Below are 24,203 nucleotides of genomic sequence, written 5' to 3' on the forward strand. Positions count from 1 at the left end.
TGAAGTGATGTCAGCAAACGATTATACAGTCTGAACACACGCAACCAACCTGCTCACTGGGATCACAAAGAGGGAGCCTGCCTTAGATCCACACGCGAGGGGCAAACGGGACTTTACTTATCACATGAGAGCTGTTCCATTTACACGCGTGCACTTTTTAAACATGTGACCGCCCAGGCGTGGACGTCTCCTTCCGCTCCACGCCCACCAGCCCGGACAGCCCCCACTCCCGCGTGCCCATGCTGACGCCGGACATGGAGAGCGGGGTCAAAGTTTGGCACTTGGTCAAGAACCACGACCACGGCGACCAAAAGGAGGGCGAGCGCGGCAGCAAGATGGTGTCCGAGATCTACCTGACGAGGCTGCTGGCCACGAAGGTGCAGTTTTACAATTCATTCAACGTGAATTTTTTTTTTTTTTGTAAATATCACTGAACGTGGACGTATTTTGGGCCAACGTTTGCGTTGTTATTTGCGCTCCGCCCCCTGCAGGGCACGCTGCAGAAGTTCGTGGACGACCTGTTCGAGACGCTGTTCAGCACCGTGTGCCGGGGCACCGCCCTGCCGCTGGCAATCAAATACATGTTTGACTTCCTGGACGAGCAGGCCGACCGGCACGGCATCCACGACACCGACGTCCGTCACACCTGGAAGAGCAACTGGTGAGGGGGGGACGGGGGGACGCCCCACTTTTCACAGGACTTTTACCTGCGTTTTCCTCTCTTTGAAAAGATTCTTAATAATCATTCTCTTCAATCCGTAACTGTTTAAAGCTCCTAATTCCATCGTCTTCTGAACTCTTCATTCTCGTTCTCATAATTAAAGTTTAAAAGTCATCACAGGATCGGTGGGCGAGTAAAAAGCTAGTAAAAAGGGAACACCTTGTCTACTTGGAGAAAAGTATGTAAATCCTTTCTGTCTCTCCAAACATCTGCAGCCTGCCTCTGCGCTTCTGGGTAAACGTGATCAAGAACCCCCAGTTTGTGTTCGACATCCATAAAAGCAGCATCACGGACGCCTGTCTGTCCGTGGTGGCCCAGACGTTCATGGACTCCTGCTCGACTTCTGAACACCGCCTGGGCAAAGACTCGCCCTCCACCAAACTCCTGTACGCCAAGGACATACCGCATTACAAGAGCTGGGTAGAAAGGTGTGTGTCTTTGGGTGACGTCACTTCTTCACAGGGACGAATCTACGAATCTATGTGGAGGTCTGAAGTGACATTTGTGTTTTCTTAGATCCAATTAGGTTTACAGGTTTGCCGTATTAAAGGTTATTGTTATTGTTGGCTTCAGGCTTCGTTTAAGCCGTGTCATTATTGGATATAGATTAAGCAATCTCGTCCTTTTTTTTTTTTTACTGCAGGGACGAATTAGGAGCGCTCGGTTTGGTGCAACTGACCTCCCTGCTAGGCATTTACGGCGGAATCCTCCTGAATAAATGGGATTGCATGAATGTTTAAATGCAAACTGTGGCACAATTAATCATGCAGCTCTAAAAGGGTTGGAGGGAAACCAAATGAATACTCGAGTGACAACTGAAACTGTGTGCTGGTCTGAAGTCACGTGAGAAAGACCGCGCGGGGGACACCTTCCCTTATTTCACGCCTCTGACTTACGGCCTCCTTTAACAATGCAGGTTTTATGACTTTCCACAACAACAACACTGAATCCAGGTGGGGAGGGAAGTCGACCGTGCACTGACTGACTGAGTGTGTGTGTGTGTGTGTGTGTGTGTGTGTCTCAGGTACTACGCTGACATCAACCGCCTGCCTGCCATCAGTGATCAGGATATGAATGCCTATCTGGCTGAACAGGCCCGCCTTCACTCCAGTGAGTTCAACATGCTCAGCGCCCTCCACGAGATCTACGCCTACGTCAGCAAGTACAGCCAAGAGGTGAGGCCCGCTCGGCAAAGTGCGCCGCTCAGGTCCCGCTGGTGTGGTCGGCCATCCGAAGCTAGCGTTCCCTTTTTTTTTTTGCATAAGCAGCTATTTTTATACTGACAAAAGGACGAAATGACCGCGTGTAGGAGGTGTCACTCGTGCTGCTGCCCTCGGAGCTAAAAGGAGAGCAAATATTGGAATTAAAAACGTGGACGCGAACAGAACTACGTTGCCCTGCTTGCCTGTTGGGTGGATACGGGATTGTACCGTAACCGCGCGTCAGTGCTGCGCTTTCCTCCGGTGGACAAAAAAAAGAAAATGAAAATAATGCCACGTATCAAAAGCGTCTCCACCCACGTCTTGAGAACTACCTTTGCAAAAAGGTACACCGTCTTTTTAGCGCAAGCCGATCGGAGCAGACTGAGCTGTTCCACGCGGGAGACGGTAGCCTTTCGTAGCGAGGGCGGCTCCATGCAGACAGACACGCTTCAATTAGACACTAAAGCATGCAAACAGCAAGTGGGAAGCTAGAAAACAAGTATGAGCAATTAAAACAAATATGGTATGTGCTCTTTAAACAAATGCAGTGAAAGGTGATTGACAATATATATATATATATATATATATATATATATATATAAAATCAACAAAATAGAAATAGCAGTACAAGCTGTTCATGTTGCAGATCTGTATTTGGGTGTATGAATATTTGTGTAAGGTTTCACAGTTTGTGCCCTTGTGTGTGTGTGTGTGTGTGTGTGTGTGTGTGTGTGTCTGTGTGTTGTAGATCATCGAGGCGCTGGAGCAGGATGAACAGGCCCAGAAGCAGAAGTTGGCGTATAAAATGGAGCAGATCATCTCAGCCATGTCGATAGAGAGCTGAAGCACACACGCACACACATGCACACACACACACACACGCACACACACACACACACACAGCAGATGTGTTATGAACCCAGCGGCGACGCGCGTGGCACTCAGATATCCACGTGAACACACACATTATTTACGCGCACGCACACACACACACAGACACAGACTCGACAGACCGACTGTATAAACAAACTGACAAATCGCACTCAGAGAGATTTGCACACACGCGCATACTAATGTACATACACAGACCGCAGCACGCGGGTCGTCCCGATGCACCCCGTCAAAGCTAAATCTTTTCGGAGGAGCCTCCGACAGGCGCACGGCCGGCCTCCACGACGCCCCCACACACAGAGAGAGAGGGAGTCCCAGAGAGGATTCTGGGCCGTCGTCGGGTCGCCAGGCTTGTCGGCTCTGAGGGGAGAACAGCACTTAATGAAGAACGGCTCCACGCGAGGAGAAAAAAAGAAAGAAAAAAAAAAAAGAAGACAGGAGGCCATTTACTGGGACGGCACACGAGACTCAAAGTACTTTTCATGTGTCAGAGGGGAAGGACGCTTACATATCAGGGGGCTCGGAGTGACACGGCCCTTTGGAGCCGAGATGTGGAACTTGTTAAGCGAAAAAAAAGACTAAAGACTCATTATTACTTATTACTTATAAGCAGGCATTATTACTTTTTGTTCTCCCGTACAGAGCTTTTTTTTTGGTTGAATGAAGATTATCTGAATTCCAACGCTCCAGGGATTGAATAACGTTCAAAATTAAAACAAGCCGAGTTATGTTTCCAAACCCGGCTTTTTGTGCCAAATATACTGTTTCATTCATATTAAATGCTCCTGTAGAGGCTATTAATAATACGTGTCATTGTACGGAAAAGATTCCCATTTAAGATGGGACATTCTGTACAGCGATGATCTATAGTGCCCAATTCAGACATTCAAAAGATAAGTGGAGACCAAATTGAACTGTAGCAGAAAGCCTGATTAATGGCGCTACGAGTGTGACCGTGGATCAGATTAGCCCCCCCCCCCGTCTCATCAGTCATTGTTTACATCTGACGCGATACTTGAACATGAGATGCAAAGAGCACCTGCTGCTCCACTGAGGATTAAGACGGAGGCCTCGATGCCTCATGTGGGGACGTGACCTGTGAGAGCGGCGAGTCGGCGTTCCTGATATTTTGGCCCATGTGGCTGTGTGATTGATCGGCGCTTTGCATCCGGACCGTTTCCATCGCTCAGCATACGAGTCGCACACGTTACGCATTCAAATGTACATTTTCTGCTGCTGTATTTATCGAGTGCCACGTCTACACTTACAGATGATTATCATGGGGGAGGATTCAGATTCAGGGTTTTTGAGTGTCGAGCGTTTGCGTTTCGACCATCAAGAGTCACAAAGACGACGCTCCTCACACCGTTGCAGTATCAGTGGGGTTAATGTTCTTCCCACAGGACCTTTGTTCATGCTAAGCTAGAATAGCAAGATGATATAAATAATACAAACATTTCCTGTTAAATGTTGAAATACGACAGAGAACCCGTCTGTTTCTGTGTGTGGTTTGATGATAATTTATAAATGTGTTGTGCAATAAACTGTCGGACATTTAAGCTGTAATGTTTTTTAAACTATATATTATTGTATAAATATTGTACATAAAGAACACTCCTATTTTGCAAGCAAAAGATTCACTTTGTACTGTTGTTATACATTAAATGCGCGGCTGATAAATGAAATCCGCCTGCTGTCTTTTGTGATGATGCTGAATTCATAAACGTCTCTCGTCCACAAAGATTAATTCATATCAAAAGTGCTTTTCCCATTTTTACATATGACGCTATAAAGATGCTGATTTTCCAAACAAAAATGATTAAGTGAACAATACGATATGATCCTCGCAAGGAACGATGATGTCACACACTTAGAACACACATTTATCGCTCAGCTGTGTTCTTTTAGCATAACTGTTTAACACGTTCACAAATCAGCTTTTTCTCACAAAAGTAAAGAGATTTCACAGCGGAGACTAAAACATGAGTGTACTTATGAGCCCTTAACAAGGTTTTGTTAATCCAGATTGAAGTCAAGGCTGTAAACAGCAACGAAGGCGTTCTGGAACTTCATTTAGAGGAAAGTGTAGAGTATAATCATAATTGTTTTCTTCTTAGCACCGTATCAGTGTTGTCATCTTGCCATAATGTTGCCATAATTTCCTTGAGTTAAAAATATCGACAAAAAATGCTAAAAATGTGTAAACAAAAACTTTCAATCGCTTCCTTCTGAATCATCAAAAAAAAAAAAAAAGACGTGTAATCAAGGCGCCCGTCGGAGTGGCGAAGAGCTCTCAGCGCTCGCGGTGACAGCATCTGGTCTGGCGTGTAAGCAGCATGTAGGGGCTCCGCAGCACTCGCCACACGGAGCCAGGATTCATTATTCATGGTCAACCCTCGGGGAGGAGGGCAAGCAAAGCAGAGGTGGGGGGTGGGGGGCTTCTTGAGCACCCAGGCATCCCGACCCATAGCTGTCAGGTCCAGGTGGGGGGGTGTCATCAGGGTATCGGAGAGAGTCGTCTGCACGCCTGCCAGACTATAAACCCTCATATTTCCTTCCTTTGCTGCACTCAGCAGCAGCATTTCCCCCCTTCACTTACAAAACACACACACACACACACACACACACACACACACGCACACTCAGACTTCCTCCGCCGACAGCTGAGCGAGCCACAGGATGTCCTCTTGACAGACTGCATGGCTGGCTGGCACCAAACAGGTTTATGGAGCTGCTGCAGCCATTAGAAAAGCCATCGTTCCTCCATCAGCGGCTGGAAGTCCTCATAACGTCTCCATCGCGCTTTGGCCCGTGATCGATGACACAGCATTACGTCGGCCCGGGAGTAGAACAGCTCGACACACTCCCGTTTCTGTGACACCGAACAGGCTTCTCCCGCTGCCCACGGTATCTGATTCGGTAGGAAATGGGCCGTACAAACACACACACACACACACACACACACACACACACACACACTGCAGATCTTGAGGAATAATTCAAGCTGTGCGTCTAACTGCGGCGTGAATGCTGACAGGAAATAAGGCCTCAAACCTGCGAGCACCTTGAACAACCAGTACGGTCGGTGTTAATAGTCGATGAAGTGTCCTGAGGCGCGGAGCGGCGAGTGGTTCAGTGAATTTGTGCACACGGAAAAAAGGGCTGGACACAATAACAGGAACACCCGTACAATGCAATGTTGCTCAAACAAGTAGTCGTACAATTAAGACATCACCGATTAAATCAAAGGAGTCTTTTTTTATTCAGCAGACATGGACTGCATTCATGTACAGTGAAAATAATCATCACTTCATCCCTTTAGAAATAACAAAACATTTTTTCTTGTTGCAGAAACTGTACCGTGTGATATTGTGCAGGGTTGATATAATTGCTTCACAGTATGGATGCCTCTCTTTATGGGCAGAGGCTCCTTTCAGCTCGGAGGAAAACCGGCGACTATCAGCAGATACAGACACAAAATGTGTAATAATAATTAATTATTACATAATTGTTTTTCCCTTCCATGACGTTCACTCCCAGTATTCTGCACAATCAGGTCCCGAATTCCCTTCAGCGCCGCTGGAACGCATCCTTGAGCTCTGTTCAGTGTCCTGCTGCTTTAATTAAATGCAGTCTGCAATATTAGAGTGCACACAATCAAACAGGCAGAGATAGGTTTGCTCTTGCCGAGGACAAAAGACAGACGTCCAAACGGGGGAAAATAAATACAAAACTTGATGACAATGAATTGCAAATGACCACAGCATCAGTAACAACTTGTTCCATTGGATGAGATAATCTGCCACGGCATTTGGGGCATTTCCCCAATTTCCTTTAGTAGTTTTCTCATTTGTCCACAAGTCACTTTCAGACTCTGGTCATAACGGCCTTCATAACCAGGCGGCTGTATTCTCTTAAATACCTGCAAAATATTCAGTGTGCAGCAATGAATGAACTTCCCGGGAAGATACCTGGACAGCACGCCAGTCTAATGGTGCCATCTTGTGGCCAAAGTAATCATCACATCTGTGTGTGTGTGTGTGTGTGTGTGTGTGTGTGTGTGTGTGTGTGTGTGTGTGTGTGTGTGTGTGTGTGTGTGTGTGTGTGTGTGTGTGTGTGTGTGTGTGTGTGTGTGTGTGTGTGTGTGTGTGTGTGTGCATGTGTGTCAGAAGAGTCAGAGAGAGAGACATGGGTAGAGACATGTGCAGAGAGACAAGGACAGAGACACAGGGGAGCACAGAGACAGAATCATGTGAGAAGCTGTGGAAATGTGATGTAGGAAGAGGGCAAAGGGTACGAGTCAATGACAAAAAGTGTCTGTTTCAGCGCTGCCGCCTGAGGGTGTGTGTGTGTGTGTGTGTGTGTATGGGACATCTGCAGAGCCATGCGGTGGTCCTGTAGGTCATGACACAGACTTACAGAGACCACAGATCGTCCCGACACCGTGAAGAGAAGCCACACCAGGACGTCCTGCACACGTGTTTTCTTTTGGGAAGAAGTGACTTCATCAAAGCGGCACTTCCTCTCTGTCCGCTTTCCTTTGTCTGCTTCCCGCTCGCTCGACGGCAGAGACCTCGCTGCTCTGGTTAACGGTCAATTTGCTGCATTTTGAAATGAAATCCCCTCCCACTACTCCTCCTCCCCCTCCTCCCTCCCCCCCTTAACTTCCATTCCTGCTCAGCTTCCCTCTCCTGCACTCACAAGATCCCTTCAAGAGAGGCTCCCTTTGTGGGATTTACGGCACCAATTTACAAAGCTCCATGAAATGAGTATTACGACGTGTATGTGCTTTCTGTGATTGAAATTGTGTTTCGACAAATATATTGACCAAAATCAAAGTTGGACGAGGACTTTAAAAAATGTCCTCACCGTTAGCGCCGCAAAGCAAACAAATTGTAGCACTTAAATTGTACTTATAATGGCTCTTATCCAAAGCGAGTTGTATATTGGCTTATTTGATGAAATTGCGCTTTCTTGTTTCTTGTTCGTTTTTGTATCCTGATGGTTAAAATGCACTTATTGTATAAAAGGGTCAGCTAAATGACATGTAATGTAAAAAGAAAAACATCATGTGACCATTCTCCAAGTCCCGCCCCTTGGGAACACACTGACCAATCCCAGCGTGGCATCAGCCAGCCCCCCCCCCCATCCTGGACTCCTATTTTCAGCTTCATTTTAGTTTGATGAAGATATCGAGGTGGTCATGGTTTAGTGTAGGAGATACAAAAACGCTACATTTATACATAAAAACCTGAGAAGTTACAAGAGCGCATCAGCACAAGATTACCTACCATTCGCACCTCTATGACACGCCCGCTAACCACGGCCGATGTGGTGGTTCCATCCAACACGTTGATCTGTGGCGTCTTCATCTTCTTAACCGGTTTTCTCTGCTGACTTAGTATGACATTTTGAATATATCAATGAAACATATATTGGAGACTGCCTTTGCGATTTTTACAAAAGATGTGATGCATTAAGGTGCCGGAGGTGAGAGGTCAAAGGGGGAGGGGCTGAGCGACGGGTGAATTGCTTTTGGTGCGTTCGTTAAGTCAAAACAAAACCGTAAATGTCGGATGTTAAATTATAATAAATCTGTGACGAAGGAATTGACTTCCACACAAAGGCTCATCACATTTGGAGCGTCGCTCTGCCTGAGGCTCTTTCACTGCTGGTGAACTCTTGCTCTCAGACTGAAATAAATAGCTACACTTTTGATACTGAAAACGTATTTTGATCTTTAAGCAGATACAAAACTTACATTTATCCCTTTGACTTTAAGTTCTGTGAAAAGAAAAGAAAGAAACACAGAAGTCTTCTGAGAATATAACCAATGACATATTCAGCTAATTAGCTCTATACTTGTGGTGGGGGGGTGGGGGGTGTCTGCCATTTAAAGGAGCCTACGGATTCGTCAGCCAAGACTCAGGGATCCTATGGGTGTCCAATTAGCCGCCGCAATACCCATTTTCACAAAATAACACTGCTTGGATGAATGGCCAGGGAGCTTTTGCCTGAAATACATCCAAGAAGTGACATATTATTATCAGTTAGAAGCCCATTTGACTGGTTTTAACCTAGAACGTGATCAGAGATGCCATCGCTCATTATTATTTTGATTGTGTATTCTTAAAAGCCCAGTGAAACGGAATTGTTGAGCTCTGTACAGCGAATCCTTCCCATTTCCCTGGATGTCTAAAGTGTGGAGGCCGCACCACGGGCGACCGGGCAGCGCCGAGCAAAAGAAGCTGTTTTTTTACTCTATACGTTTTTTTCTTCCATGTTTTTACTAGCTTTTACTTTATTTTAACCTATGTTTTGCCATCTCTGTCGCACTCTGAGATCTGATGATGAGTGCGTTGTAAATAAAATGTATTATTATTATTTAAATTAAATATAAATGATTGTTTATTAAAAGTGTTAGAAGGGGAATTTTTAATTCAATTTTGACTTCAAAGCTAAACTGGCAATCAAATCATTTAATTAATTTTTTTTCTGTTTCTTTTTGTAACATTTGATTTATTAATTACTGTCGTGATGTAATATGAATTTCCACAAGAGACTACATTCACAATCCGGTTTATCTTCCTTTACAACTTTGAGTTCCAAAATTTCATTGCCACTCCCCCAAAATTACTTTTGGGGGAGTGGCAATGAAATAGGTGTTTTTGTGGCTTAAATGGGAGGCCTGAAAAGATGAAGTAAGTGTTGCAGACTTTCCAGTTAGATCTCGTAACTTTTAGGAACAAGTGACACTAGCTAGCTTCGGAGCAATATTTCTTTTTTAATCTAGCAAACTGTTTGCTAGAAGAAACCAGCTTGAAGAAACCAATTTACTTAATGAACAGCCTAAACTATTCCTGTCCTTTGTCAGTCAACTGTTCAAAACTAATGGCTGACATTAGTTTTTTTTTATTTGAGATCAAAACAGGTGTGCATGTGTTAACCAAGTCTCTTGGAATGGACTGGAAAAATAGATAAGAATAAAATAAAATATTTGGAAACAGTTCAGGATTTCTGTTGGTCCTACAGATGGTCAGTCAACATGCTATAACCACATAGAGGCGTATGAGGCCGGCCAAATGGGCTCTGTGTCGGTTGGCTGGTCTGCGACGAGCCGCTCTGTGACACTTACGCTGCGCTTCGTTGGGCGTCTAACAACGGAGGGTACCAGACCAGACGCAAGGTTTTTATTAGCACCTTCAATTTACAATGAAGTTGTGTAGAACGCGTCAGAAAGAAATGCTAAAATGAGAGCATTTGGGTCCTTGTACAAGTGAAATCAAAAGGTACAAAAGGAAGAATAAACCGGGGTAAAGGACAAAGGAATGTGTAGCGTTTGTCGTCCTGTTGAGGGTGAAAGGTCGATTCCGGCCTTTACTGCCATCTGACAGGACGCCGTGATTCACGAGGACTCAAGTAGCAGAAATATTTAACTAGCTAACGGGCTAATTAATGTTTTACTGGGGTGACATGGCCGCTGCCGCCCAGCTGTGGCTGCTGTAATGGGCACGCCGCTGATTATTCAGTTAAGGGTTTTCAGCAAAGCTCATCTCGAGTAACAGCGGGGTGCCGATTACCCACCTCAACGCCCCGCTGTTTAAGCTGAATGTTTGATAGGAGTCTGGCAAGAAGGGGGGGTAAGAGAGAGGAAATGGGTTGATGGGGGGGGGGGTGGGGCCAAAAACAGGGACAGGGGGACCATTGGCACTGGGACTGGTGTCAAATTACAAGAGCATTTCACAAGTATGTAGCAGTTTACTTCTCTCGACTCGCTGTCGTTGGCTTTCTTTTCGGTCTGGGAGGGGGGGTGGGGGGGGTCTTCTTTTTTTCTTAACAAGTCATTTAGCATACCTTTGCCAGTGGTTCCAGATGTGCGATTCACAGAGTGCATGAGAACAGCTAGCAAAAGAGCTAACGAGAGTAAAGCAGTGATCCCCACATTGTGGGGGGCTGGGCGCCTTCAGGACTCTGTGGAAGTGTGAAAGGTTTCAGCGGACCCTGTGGTGTCTTCACTAGCGGGACGGCCGTGGTTGATTGATGGCTGTGCTGAGTGGGCAGTGTGGGCGCCGGGGGAGGGGTGGGGGCTTCGGGGCCGCTGACATGGATTAAATCCATTAGCATAACAGTGGGTCCCACTTTTGTTTGCGGGATGATATTCTGCTCGGCAGGTCTATCTCCATAAGCCTATTAACGACCAGAGACCACTGTCACCTTCCATTGTGCCCCCCCCCCCCGGGGGCCGACTGGGCTCCGCGGCACCGGCAGAAACTGTGAACAACAGGCTCCTTCAACGTGCTGCGGCCGCACCGGGGGGAGGGGGGGTCATCCGAGCACCGAGAGGGTCGACTTAACGGCTACATATCGATTTGTAGTTCAAGACTAACGCATCTTTCTATTATTTATTGTTTCATGAATAGACAACATCCCCAACAAGACCCCATTCTGCTCCCCGGCTGCCTTGCTTCTCGTAGAGGGGTGGGGTCAGGGAGGAAGGTTTAAAGTAAGACAGGGTGTAGGGCCAGGCCTCGGTGAGGGAGGAGGAATGGGGGCGGGGGTCTGTAGGGGAGGGAGGGAGGGGGGGGGGGTGGGGGGACTATATAAGAACTGCGAGAACACAAGTGGCGCTTTATCCACCCTGTCCCGCTTTGGGTAAGAGGAAACCCCTAACTGCCCCTGCTCGGCCAGCGTCACCCTCTTTTTCCTCCCGCTGCATTTTCGCTCCCACCCGACGGACCTGAAATGGCAGCATCCTCGCCGCAGACACCACGCGGGCCGCGTCCAACGCTGGCTCTTGCGTTGCTTCTCATCGCCTCGCTGCTGAACGGTGAGTAGTCAAAAAAAACAAACAGAACAATGCAAAGAGGGTCGACTTCTGGGGGAGACGGTGTGGCCATCCAGGGGGGGAGAGAGGGAGGGTGTGTGTGTGTGTGTGGAGAGGGAGGGTGGGGTGTTTCTTTGAATGGCCTTTGAGTTGAACCCAGGTTTTAACCCAACAGCTTATTTTTTGACTCTCTGCAATGCAAACAGACTACATCTCTGTACTGGGAAGACATCTAGGAAACGTGAGGCTTTCCAGGTTTTGAATAAAACGTGTTTTTTCCCCTCAAAGAAAAGATTACTTCGGAGTTCCTTGGCAAACAAAGGGATCATTTTAGAGGGAGGGGTTTTAGTCATGTGGAGGCACATGGAAGATGAACATGATCAAGCGAGGTTAAGAGCTCTATTCTCAAGTTATGAATTTGCAGCGTGATGCCAAAATAGAGTTCCCTCCGTGACTTTTCAATGGGTTTTAAACTATTTGTGAACATTCCACCGGGGCCATTTCCTTGACCCGATTCCCACGAACTTCAAGGACTTTGAGAAATGTGTGTATTTATATTTAGCCGTGTAATGTGAGGCCGGATGAAGCGTGCGTGTCTTGGATGAGGGGAGTTTGCGATCATGATGCATTAGCTGAGGCTGTGAAACTATGAGGAAAGGCAACATGTGCCTCGTACGCACAGTGAGATATCTACTTTTTAGATATCTCACTCACAGCAAAGACACCGTTTCTGTTTCTCCTAATGTAAAAATACTACTCGAGTATGACATTAATGGCCTGCAGTGGCAGGAAGGACATCGTGCGGTGAAATGAAAAAGAAATGTGACGCCTTTTAGACAGATGGGTCGTTTCATCCTGCAGTTGCGGCCGAGAGCGAAGTTCGACTTAAAGTAAACACGAAGTAAGAGCGAGATGCCAGAAAAAGGGAGCTGAGAAACGACCCGAGGTTATCGGATCCTCTGCAGCCGGTGGCTGGAAAAGAACCACACACAGCTTAATTCAAACCGCGTGCCTTGTTCAACGGGTGTAGCTGGTGGGGATGAGATCATCGGCTATGTCTGCTTCGGAAAATTAAACTACTCTGAAAAAATATTCTGAACCAGAAAACATTTACTCTGCTTTTGAGACAATAAATGCAAAGTTTGTCGCAAAAAAAAAAAAAAGAGTGGAAAAACAAAAGATGCAAAGGAGCAGATATCAGATTGAATACAGATGGAGGACAAAGAAACCCTCGTAAGTCAAACAAGACCTCACCGGCGGGACGAACCACCTGTCTCCTCACTCACAACCCAGGAGATGGAAGCAGAGTTACGGAAGAGGAGGAAAGACCACTGTGCTCAACGCCATGAGGTCAGAGCGGATTCACAGACGTCAGAGAGCGCAACGGTTGCCCCGGCAACCCGGAGGGGAGGCTGGCGAGGTAATGAGAGACGCCGGGGGGAGAAAAACCCCAGTTGGGGACGATTAGCAGACTCCTTGTGGGAAAGCGGTGAGATGTTCACATAGACTCTGTACCCATGAAACGTTTTCCGTAACGCAGTTTAAGCCGTGCCGGCGCTGCCATGTGCTTGTTGTTGGGAGGCTCTCGAGCAAAGCGACCAAACAGGCGGCTTTATCAAACGACCAGAAGGTTTGGTGATCTAGAAATGAAGATGCGTGAAAGGGAATTCTGAGCATCACATGTCAGACGACTCAAATGCACACACAATTCTTTGGGACAAAAGTGCACTCTAGTGTCTTAATGGCCTGTGGTGGTTGTTTTTCAAGACTAGCGCTGGATGTGTGTGTGTTTGGGGAGGGGGGGGGGTGGGGGTAGTAATTACTCTGGGGGAGGTTTTTCTTTTTAAAGGATTAAAAGATGTAGTGCATCTCGTATTCTTTCTGGACAAAATCCATGTTGAGCCTTTGAGCCGTTGCCGCCCAAATCTGCAACCGGACCCCCCCCCCCCTCTCTAACAGTCTACCTGCACACACTCAAAGCAGACCAGGCTCATTCAAGGTAATGCAGTGAAACTGGCGGGCAACTTGTGAGTGTGTGTGAGGAGGAGGAAGGGGAAAGGGGGGGGGGGCGGAGAAGGGGACGGGGGGGCGATATAATGCTCCCAATTGAAAGCAGATGTCATGTTTCCTGATTGTGGTCCCCAGAAACGGGCACGAGGGGGCTGCAGTGGCCTCGGGGGCCGGGTGGGGGGGTGAATGCTGCAGCTGGGCGCAGCTTCCACGGGCCTGATTGAAACCATCAGCTCCAGTTGCTGTTTTCGCCGCGAGAGAAGAATGGGCCGGCTTCTTCTGCCATTAATCGCTGTGACAGAAACGACAGGGCAGGGGTGGAGGGGGCAGAGGGGGCTGAGGGGGGGGGGGGGGGGGGGGGGGTCACGATAGCAGGGTCAGCGGTCTGTTGTTTCAAAGCGGGTAGAGTTGCAGAGCATGTTTAAGGGACCGAGCTCTAATGTCACATTCCTCAGCACTCTTAACTCTTGGGTTTGGTTAAAGATCTGACTTAAGATAGCAGATCATGGAAACCCTCCTTATTAGGAAAACATGCAATGATTAATGATTTCATGAAGGGTCCAGAGACGCCAGAAAGGGGTAACCACATATGGAAAAAACAATACTGCACCAGCACATGCAAACTTTTAAACTGACTTGGAGCGTCAACTGAAAGAAAGTGAGCCCGCCCTTCTTTTATGGTGCTTTTTTATATCAAATATCAAGAAAATTATACTTCATATCATAGCATACTTAGAGATTAACTAGATTTTCCAAATGCTTACACAAAATATAGATTTGTACGGGGAGGGAGGGGGCGTGTGCACTTGGCTCAGATTTCTATCCAATAGATGCCAGAGTGATGAACCTCTAAAGGGGTAATTTGACACTAAATATTTGAGGCAGGGTCCAAGGGCAGAAAAGAAGCCAAGACAGGGATTTTTTTTGTACAATATTACGTTGCTCAGAGAAGGTGAAACAATAGCCTGAAATGGGCTCACTGCATAGAAGGCATCACATTAATGCCCATTTTAAAAATCTATTTGAATACTACTAAGAAAAGTTAATGGGTTTTCCTCCCTTGAGTAGTTATCATCGTTGAGTGAGCACTTAGCTGCCTTTTCCCACGGACCCCCCCCCTCCCCCGATACTGTACATGCAATGTACGCTTACAGCTTCTCCTGGACAAGACACATAGGAAAGAATTGCTGCACACGGAAACCCGCAGAGACGAGAGGAGGCCATATGTCTCGAGATTGTTTATAGAAGCCGTCTTAGCTGGACAGACTCTCACGGACTCAGTCATAACAGATGGGACGTCTACGCTCCGCTTTGGAAGCAGAGAGACTTCCCGGCTGCCGACTTCCTTTGTGGAAAAGGAAGATCTGAGACGAAATCCACGAATTCATGTCACGTGGCGAACGGCGACGGTGGAGCAGAACCCCGGCGGTCGTCACCTTGACGCCGCGTTCCTCTGTTGCGCGCAGACCGTTATCCCTTCACTACGCCTCGTTACGCTGCGCGGGAGTTTACCCCAACAGAAGAGCCCCGAGGGCACCAGGACACATTAGTTTGGGGTCCGTCCCTTGTGGACAGCCGTGGGAGGGACTTCCCCTTTAAAACATGCAACAGCTGGTTCATGTTAAACATTCAGAGGGGGCGTCGTCATGGTGCAATTCATCTGCACGTCAATATATTGTTGTTTTTTCTCTCTTTGAAGAGGATTTCTTCTGAATACTTTTACACAGAAAATTGATGTTAAGCTGCAAAGAATCAACCAGGAACCTTTCACACCTCGCAAGAGTTGCGCCTTTACTTATGAATCAACAACGTGAATGTAAAAGCCCTCAACACATAACCGCTTTTATTTCATTATGGGAAAGATCTACAGTACATGGCGATTCATGGGTGCGATGGATGCATTTGGAAAGTGGACGTGCACAGAATGTAAAATACAAATAAACAAAACTGAATGCAGAAACAAGTCTGTCCCCAAGAGGAAGTCAGACAAATTGTGGCCGTGAAGAATTGCACTCGTTAAAATTAGGCATGGACTGCAAAGTGTTGCATGCAAAGAAGAACACGTGTGGCTTCATGCAGAACTTTTGTTCAGATAATACACAGGAGGCACGAGGCGAGCCTGCCAGGAGGCTGACGGCAGCCACAGTAGAGAAATGACCTGTTGCCATGTGGCCCTTGGCATGTGGCTTCACGTTACACTGTGCGGCGTGGGCGGGGTGCTGGCCCGGCGCCCGCATCCCACCTCAGTAGATGCCTGGCATAAGCCGTGCGTGACTAGGAGAGGGCGAGCAGGCAGCGGGAGGAGGGCGTTGGAGCCGAAGGCTTGTCTTGTTACGAAGCCGGCCGCATTCCTCCACCCGGAGTCCCAGGAGATGGGGGGGGGGGGGGAGGTGGAGCATTTTCAACACCGTAGCTGCCGCTCAGGGAAGTTTGTTGTTGCATAATGCGGAGGACTCGTCAGAGAGTTGGACGGACTTTACTGGGGAGTGTTGTCGGGGGTCTGACGCCGAAACAAACGTTTAGGAAAATGTTTTACGAGTGCGCTCGCGGTGCCATGGTTTCAAATCCGCAAAACGGGGAGATCAACGAAAGTTCCAGTGTGGGTTTTTTCCATTAAAAAAAAGGGAAAACAACTTGAGTGACCACAATACCTCCCCAGTATCCCCGTCAGCATCCCCACAAACCTCCACGCTGTAACTGAAAAACTAAACATTTCCATCGGCCGCAGCATCCATCTGCAGACACTTCATGTTGTTTTACACCCCAGCCCCCCCCCTCCCCCCCCACGCCCGCCCGCCCGCTACAAATCACCCGATGACGTAAAGCGATCGCAGAGCCGCGCCATCGCGTTTTTAACCTCTCGCACTCCCGTGTGTCACGTTTGTATGAGCAAAGACCTGATTCGTGCCAGACTGCCTCCACCATTTGGAGCCTCGTCCTTTCCGGCAAAATAAGCAGGCGGACCACACAGCGGCGGGTGAGGGGCGGCGGCTGCGGCCTAACGGGCGGCGGGGTCGGGCCGACTTAACGAGGTTATAGGGAGTCCTTGACCTGTGGTCGGTCCGCGCCCTCGCTAATGCTCCTAATGGTAAACCAGAGGCAGGAAGGGTAGCGAGGAGGGGCAGCAGTCTGGCTCCGTAGTGAAACTTGAGCACTTCTAGAGAGGAAGCCTTCGTGCTTCTTTATTGCTGCTGCTGCTGCTGCTGCTTCACCGCCGGGGAGGAGAGCGTAAAAACGCTCAGGAGGTCAGCGACTCCGCTGTGTTTGCTCAACCGTTTGAGCCAGTTACAAAGAGATGGCTTATTTCCGCTCCGCACACACAGTATGACGGACAGTTGCTCATTTTATTCTACATTCATTGCAACTTTTATTTTGTGTTCATACAAAGAGTAACTAAGGTTGAGTTCAGCAAACCTGAAATCCATCACAAAGTCAACCTGGCAACCGGGGAGGAATCCCACAGTGAAAGTAATGAGGTCTACAGAGGTGAATGTTTTGATAGAGGTTATGCTGTTGTTGTTAGACAGAAAGAGGGAAATGTGGGGAAAAGGAATGCATGCTGGGTATTATGTTTGACTCCTGAAACCTGCGTTGTAATCTGACCTGAGTGAATTAGAGCGATAAAGGCCTCTGCTCATTAGCTCAGCGACTGCAGGGTGTGGTACCACTTCTTACTAATTTGCTCAGAGAATTTAAGAAATGTGCCCTGGAAGTGATCCAGGTTTACACAACTTTGCAGGTGAAGGAACCTGAGCCGATTTTTACCAAGGACTGCAACCCCAAAGTCATACGGATCACGAAAATGGAAAATGGTGTCATGGCCTATTACATAATTTAAATGCTTATCGGAAAGAGAGATGTCTTTGATGGCACCTTCCAGCAGCACATTAAATAAGATCATCCAACGGTTTAATGGTTTGTATGGAAAATCAACACGCTCACATTTATGCAACTTATTTTGTACGTCCCATCCTTGAGAAGTGAGTCACTGCGAGCATGGGAATCCTTTCAGAATACCTCAGAGTGGCGAAGATTGCATTTCAGAGTACCTCATGATCCACGGGTCCCAGCACATCAGCTATCTGCTGCGATAAAACCTTTTCAACTAATCCTCCATCACTGCAGAGCCTCAAGGGACGCAGATAAATCTCACTGTTGGCTCACACACACACACACACACACACACACACACACACCGCCTGAGCTCATGCATCGCGGGTAACTGAGCGATCTGTACGAGCAGCTGCCTCGCGTTTACAACTTCATCGAATCCCGGCAGCCGCTGTGCGATAACGCCTCGGATTCTTCTGAATGGCCGGAAGTGAACGAGCGGGAGCTCAACTATGATGTCACCTCCGTCACAATGACGTGAGAGGGGTCCATGCTTCACAGGCAGATTTAATTAAAAGCTACTCATTTTCACTCAGTCGAGGCCCAACGGCATCCAATCGCGTTGGCACTTATTGATGCGAGTGGTGCATTTTAATGCGGAATTATTCTTTTATTCTTGCCGGGTTTTCAGGGGTTCAGCACAAAAATCACAGAACTGCACATAAATGTCAACCCCTTTAGTGTGAACACACTTCTGGTACACAGCACAGGAATAAGTTTATGTGTTGGACACACGCGTGTTGTGTAGCTAACAGTAGGTTTCCATATTTTTTACGTTTAAATGCAATAAGTTGAGTTGTCCCACCACTGCGTTATCGATGGCAGAGTTTCTCAATGTTCAGAAGTCACACGCCGAGATGTTTAAGCAGCACATCCGCACATTGATAACCCGACGAAGGCAATGAAGAGTCGCTGAATGGGAGTAAAGTGTGACCGAATCCTTGGGACAGCTGGAAAAGCCTTGAGAACAATCTGATGACAAGCAGATTGTAACGTTAAGCCTCCTTGTGATCTTGCAGCGGGGCTCGCGGCGGGGGATGACGCGCAGCACGTTGTCATGCCGACGTTGCCAACACCAACGGTGCCGACGACTCTGCAAGGAGACACGAGTGCGATTACGTCGAACGCTGCTGGTAAGAATCAGCGACTAACACTGCCATTCATATTCACATCTGTGGGAGGAAAACAGTTTGATTTGTTTTTACAGTCAATGTGACGGAATTAACTTTACTTACAGAAGTAATGCAATAACATTCCTCTGCAGACACCAACCACGTGTTAACAACACACAAAGATATTATACTGTAGAGACAAAAGCCAAAACAGGCAGGAGCAACAGCACCTTGAGAGGAAATTCTTCATAAATAACCAAAGAACAATTTAAAGGCACGAGTACTTTGGTGCTTATGTAGTCAGAATCAACCGTATCTATTAACCTCTGACCCGCCCTGTGTCTGACAGCCTCAGTGTTCCATTTTAAAACCTAACAAATTAACGATCCGCAGAGGGAGATGAGGCGGTAGCCCCGACCGACGCCCCCCTTTCCAATACGACCGAAGAGCCCAAAGCAGCATCGGCGACGGCAACGGAAGCGGCCGGAACCAGAAACACAGAACCGGTCACAGTCAAGGATCATGCCAAGACCTCGGCGCCCCCCCTGCCCGCCAGGGGCGACGGCCCCAACAACATTCCGCGGGTAAGATGAGAGCGGCCATGAAGTCATCCAAATGTGAGGCTTCTGGTGTGCAACTCACAGTCCAGCGGCATCTGCAGCGTCACGAAAAGAGGACAGCTGGCTGGAAGTCAGTTTTTAAATAGAATTAAAAATAAGAATAACAATCAAATACAAGAAATAAGGTGCTTGATACCATTCAATAATACTTTGGTGTTTTGTGGGGGGGGGGCTCTCTTATGCATTACGTTTTCAAATCATTCAAATGATGCCATTTGCAAGTAGTTCTTCTCCGGCGGCCGGCGTTTGCATAAGAAAAGAATATCCTCTGCAGGCCACATTTGTTTGGGCTCGTCTACAAATATGCTTTCAGCTAAAACGGGATGCAATTTTGTACCATACAAATGAAACGAGTCTCTAGTTCTCTAGTTAGTTCGATGGACTTTGAGTTGCTAGTGTCCATGACACGCATAACCAAGCGGTTTCTGTTCCTCTCTGCAGCTGGCGCCACAGGTTGACGTCGTATGCGTCAGCAAAGAGGCCGTCAAGGACAAGAACGCAGTCAATCTGAAGCTGAAGGCCTCCTCCACCTGTGTAAGTTCAAAACGTGTGGATTGTTTGTCTTTATGTGGCACGACAGAAGGCTTAAGGAGGAGCTTTCGGTGCCACTGACCAGCAGACAGCTGCCGTGTGACGTGAGCAGAATATTCACGCGGGAGCCCGTTTAACGAAACAAAGCAACAAACCGGCGGGAGAGGACGATCGTCTCTAGCTTGGTTTCGATGCCGGTCTCCGGTTGGCTTCCAGCTTGCTGAGCTCAGCTCTCCGGCATGACGAGGATAGCAGCTGTGAGGGGAATCACAGCGTCGAGGTGGCGGTCCACGCACCCGAAATGTGATGTCAAGCTCACACAGCCCGAGCAGCGAAGGGATTATTTAAATGGTGCACAGACGGCTGTAAGCAGCTAAGCAGACAACAGAGTTCCCCTTGTGTGCTCGGACAGAGAAATCAAAACACAATGCAGATCGCCATTCGGGGTTTGCTTTTCTCCATGGACGTGTTCCGCGACGTCTCTCGCGCAGAGATCAAATAAAAGAGCTTCTTAAAGGCGAAGATTTCCAGATAAAGGTCACCGCGTCCAGCGCATCGAGCCATGGGTGCGCTCAAGGAACAGCATCAAGGGGCCCTGCAGAGCGGCAGCGTCTGGATGCATCCTTAGCGGAGGATGAAGGGATTAGGGGTGAAGTGCAAGGTTCAAGGCAGTGTCAAAAGCAGGCGGTGGGATTTCATAGAGGGCAAATCATTTGGGATCTATTCACATGTTGGAACAAAAAGGTTTCCAACACTGTTTTATTTGGGTCTCCTTGCAGAAAGACACCAAAGAGAAGATCGGAAGTGTTCTGCAGGAGCTGTGCGGCGATGGCTGTAAGCTTGATATCTACCAAGAGGACGACTCCGACCAAATCATTGTGTCGGGAAAATACGTTGAAGGTCAGTAGCGTGATAGTTGGGTTTTGCAGACTGCGGCACAACCTCCACACAGAGGCGTATCCTGCAGGCGAGTGCAAACACTTGAATTGTAACGGCGAATCAATCTTCTTAAATTTGCAGAGGATGTTGCCGGCATGGCTGACAGGTTCAACAACGACAACATCAAAGATAAGGTACAGTATTTTGTATGTATAAAAATAAATATATCTATCTCGCATTGTAGAGATGCTCCACGGTACCACGCTGGTGCTCATTTGGACTTTGCTATGAAATGCCAGCACATCCAACGATAAAACGTTGCCACGCTGCACCAATTTGCTCAAGTCGGACGTGTCCCACAAACAATCCACTTGACAGCTGCACAGCATTGTTTGATACTGAAAAACCATGTGGATAAAGTTGTGTAGGTAAAGCTCTATAAAAGGTGGAGTACTTTCTAATGAAGATCTCCTGCTGACAGTAACACAATATTTTTGCATGTGAGCGTTTGTTGGGTTTGCTGAAGGCATTATTATTATTCGGCACAAAACACCACTTGACTTTTTGTTCGCAGACCGACGTGCAGGAGGCCGTGCCGCGCTGGGGGAGGGAGGAAGAAGGGGGGAAGAACTCTAAGCTGGTGCTGGTTTCCTTGCTGCTGACCGGCCTGTTGCTGGCTGCCCTGCTGGTGGCCGGTTATTACTTCAAGACCCACCGCAGGACCTCCAAGGGCATCAGACTGGTGAGTGGATTGGAGGAGGTGTGCCACAGCGATAATGCCGACTGAGTCTAAGATCTGCGGCGGTTATTATTTTACACAAAAACATAGAAATTCAAACAGGCATAATTGCCAATGGCCATCAGGGGGCGACACCTGTGGTTGTATGTCAATAAACTAGTGTAGTCAGGTGAAAAAGCAAAGAAAAAAACCAAGATGGCGACGGCTAAGAAACCAAACCAAAGTCTTCAGATATCGTCTTTCTCGTCTTTAAAAAGGTCCAGTTTGAATACAATCACGAGGTTAGAACCTGGCAACATTTAAAAGAAGTCCCACTTGGACCAACATTTTATTTCTTCCCTGTTTTTCCCTCATGAGAACTGAAAAGGTTGATTCCTCACTGAAGGAAGGCCATGCTGGACTCGCGTGTCCCTTAACTCAAAGCAGCTTGCGGTGCTTTCTAATTCCCGTGCCAGGGGGCTGCAGATGGTTTTCAGTTGGGGGTTTTTTCCCTCTGAAGCTCATCACATCATTTTTCAAAAGTGTTTACATATGGGGGCACACCCATACGATGATTCGGGCGCTGATTGCTCCGTTGCCTTTTATTGTATAATCACAGGCATCAAATGTTATTGTCACGGTCAATTCCCAGACAGATTACCTCATCAAACTTAAACAATGGGTTCACACTTACAGCTTGAAGCGAAGTAAAAGAGGAAGCACGCATGCACTCTTAATTGTTCACCTTCCGACAGTGAGGCAATCTCCAAAACCTTCGCGTGCACACAGCTGAAAGCAATAAAACCACAAACAACACGCGAACGCCGGCCTGCTCGCTCGCACGTCGTGTTTGAAGAGTGAAATTGAACTGGTTGGGGCTCTGACGTCGCCGTTTTGTCCTCAGGCCGAATCCTTCCAGGTGGACGAGGAGAACCAGGCCAACACGCTGGTGTCCGTGGCTCCTTTACCCCAAGAGCCCCACGACAAGCCCACCGCCATCGGGGAGACCCCTCCGGAGAACGGGACCAGCGCCGCCCCCGCCACCAACGGACACTCTGCCACCCAGACGCCAGTGGCCGACACGGAGATGTAAGCCGTAACCGCCCCGCCCGCCCACCCCCTTTTCTCCTTCTGACCTCCCGTTTTCACCAATCAACCCCCCTCCCCCCCGGGTCACACTACCCAGAAGGCCCCTCTGCTTCCTCAGAGACAAACGGAGACCAATTCGACACGAAGCCTCCACATACCCCCGCCCTTCACCCCCCCCCACCTCTCTGGACGACGATGACGATAATGACAATGCCTGTAATGTGAATAACTTGGGATCGCTGGCCTTTGCTGGTGCCCACCAGAAGCACGCCGTGTTTGGGACCGACACTGCTGACCGGGATTTGTGAGCCTCCACTTCAGTCCGGTTGTAACAATCATTGTGCACGAAATCGCGCCAAATGTGGTGCTGTGGATTTCTGGAGCGGCAGCAGCAAATGATCCATCTGTATCCAAAGTTGGGAGCAGAGCAGCGATGGGACTGACGTTGCTATTGGTCACTATTTGATTTGTGAAATGTTTGTTTTTGCCTGACCTTTGCCTGAATTGGGAGACGGGTAGACACGAAGCGAACAACATAAATCATATTTTCGATTAAAAAAAATTGCCAAACTGTAATAAAAAAAAAAAATGCAATGTTAAAAAAAAAAAAAATAAGGAAGTTGCTGTTGCTTTTTGGAGGCATGAAATGAATCAAGTTACTCAAAGCATAGAAATGTCTGCTGGAAACTTTTACTATTTGTCTCAGAGCTTTAGGCCCATGAGCATAATGAGCAACTAAACCTCCACAACAGCTGACCTCGGGTCGGAGTTTAGGATGTGTTGCAAAGTACTCTTTATTTTTTGTATCAGTGTGATGATTTTAATAACGAAATCAGTGTACAGATTTGTTTTTTTTTTTAGTAACAAATGCAAACTTTTTACTCTCACTTCTGTCTTTGGGATTGATGAAAAGCCGCAGCATTTTTCAGAGAAAATGGGAGTTACCAAGCTGGTAAACAACAACCCTGCCAAGATTTTTCTCCACAACATAAAGAAGTTTGTTCTTTCCTGAGAACGCCTTTGTCTCCTTGTTGATACAGAACTTTTTTTCTACATTAGCGGTACTTTTTCTTTTTTTTTAAGCTTCTCTTCTGAACATCTGGCTGCTTTTGTGATGTACTGCATGTGTAAATACGCTTGTTCTCTCGGTTAATGCCCGACGCATAAACTGTGATTGTTGACAATATCTTTGTTGCTCGTCTTCAGCTTACTTCTGTTGTGACACGATCAAACACAAACGCCACATACCCTCCACACCGGGTCCAGTAAAGTTCTGTAAAGAGCATAAAGTAAACGCACCCACCGAACACGCAATCGGGTCGTTCCGTCTGCGACATTAATCATCAAATATCAAAATCAGCGACGGCAGGTGGAACATCTGTAACAAAATGTCAACATGCCGATTAAACTGAATGTATTTTACAAGTACCATGTACAAAGTACTTTGTGTTGTGCAGTTCTGTTGACTTTGGTTATTATATTTCAGTATTTTCAGCCCATGCCGGTCTGCTTTTAACAGTCCATAAAAAGAAACCATACAACCCACAATGCAAAGCAGTGGGATCTTGATCCTCCAAAATATGACGAAAATTAGGATGTATTGCAACTAAACCATCCTGGATTTAATCTCCATTAAAAGGAACTGACTTAAAATAAACACGCTTGGACTTGGACACGCTTGGACCCAGAATGAAATAAATAAATGACGCAGGATT

The 24,203-nt window shown here is 47.4% G+C and overlaps 2 protein-coding genes across 2 annotated transcripts in view; both read left to right on the forward strand.

Annotated features, from left to right (window-relative positions):
* LOC120835715 (plexin-A2) overlaps positions 1-4,499 on the forward strand; it is a 61,503-nt gene extending 57,004 nt beyond the window's left edge. The window contains exons 28-32 of the mRNA XM_078092830.1: positions 178-377; positions 492-661; positions 937-1,149; positions 1,746-1,896; positions 2,672-4,499. Coding sequence (XP_077948956.1) covers positions 178-377; positions 492-661; positions 937-1,149; positions 1,746-1,896; positions 2,672-2,767 — 830 coding nt within the window. The 3' untranslated portion in view covers positions 2,768-4,499. The remainder of the gene's footprint in view (positions 1-177; positions 378-491; positions 662-936; positions 1,150-1,745; positions 1,897-2,671) is intronic.
* A 6,879-nt stretch (positions 4,500-11,378) lies between these two features.
* Positions 11,379-23,674, forward strand: LOC120835701 (hematopoietic progenitor cell antigen CD34). Its single transcript, XM_040204873.2, has 8 exons — positions 11,379-11,641; positions 18,559-18,672; positions 19,045-19,235; positions 19,713-19,805; positions 20,582-20,702; positions 20,823-20,875; positions 21,256-21,423; positions 22,304-23,674. The coding sequence occupies exons 1-8, from the start codon at positions 11,557-11,559 to the stop codon at positions 22,490-22,492; spliced, it is 1,014 nt and encodes a 337-aa protein (XP_040060807.2). The 5' UTR covers positions 11,379-11,556; the 3' UTR covers positions 22,493-23,674.
* Positions 23,675-24,203: the final 529 nt, after the last annotated feature.

The sequence above is a fragment of the Gasterosteus aculeatus genome, chromosome 17, assembly GCF_964276395.1.
Source record: "Gasterosteus aculeatus chromosome 17, fGasAcu3.hap1.1, whole genome shotgun sequence".
NCBI lineage: Eukaryota > Metazoa > Chordata > Actinopteri > Perciformes > Gasterosteidae > Gasterosteus > Gasterosteus aculeatus.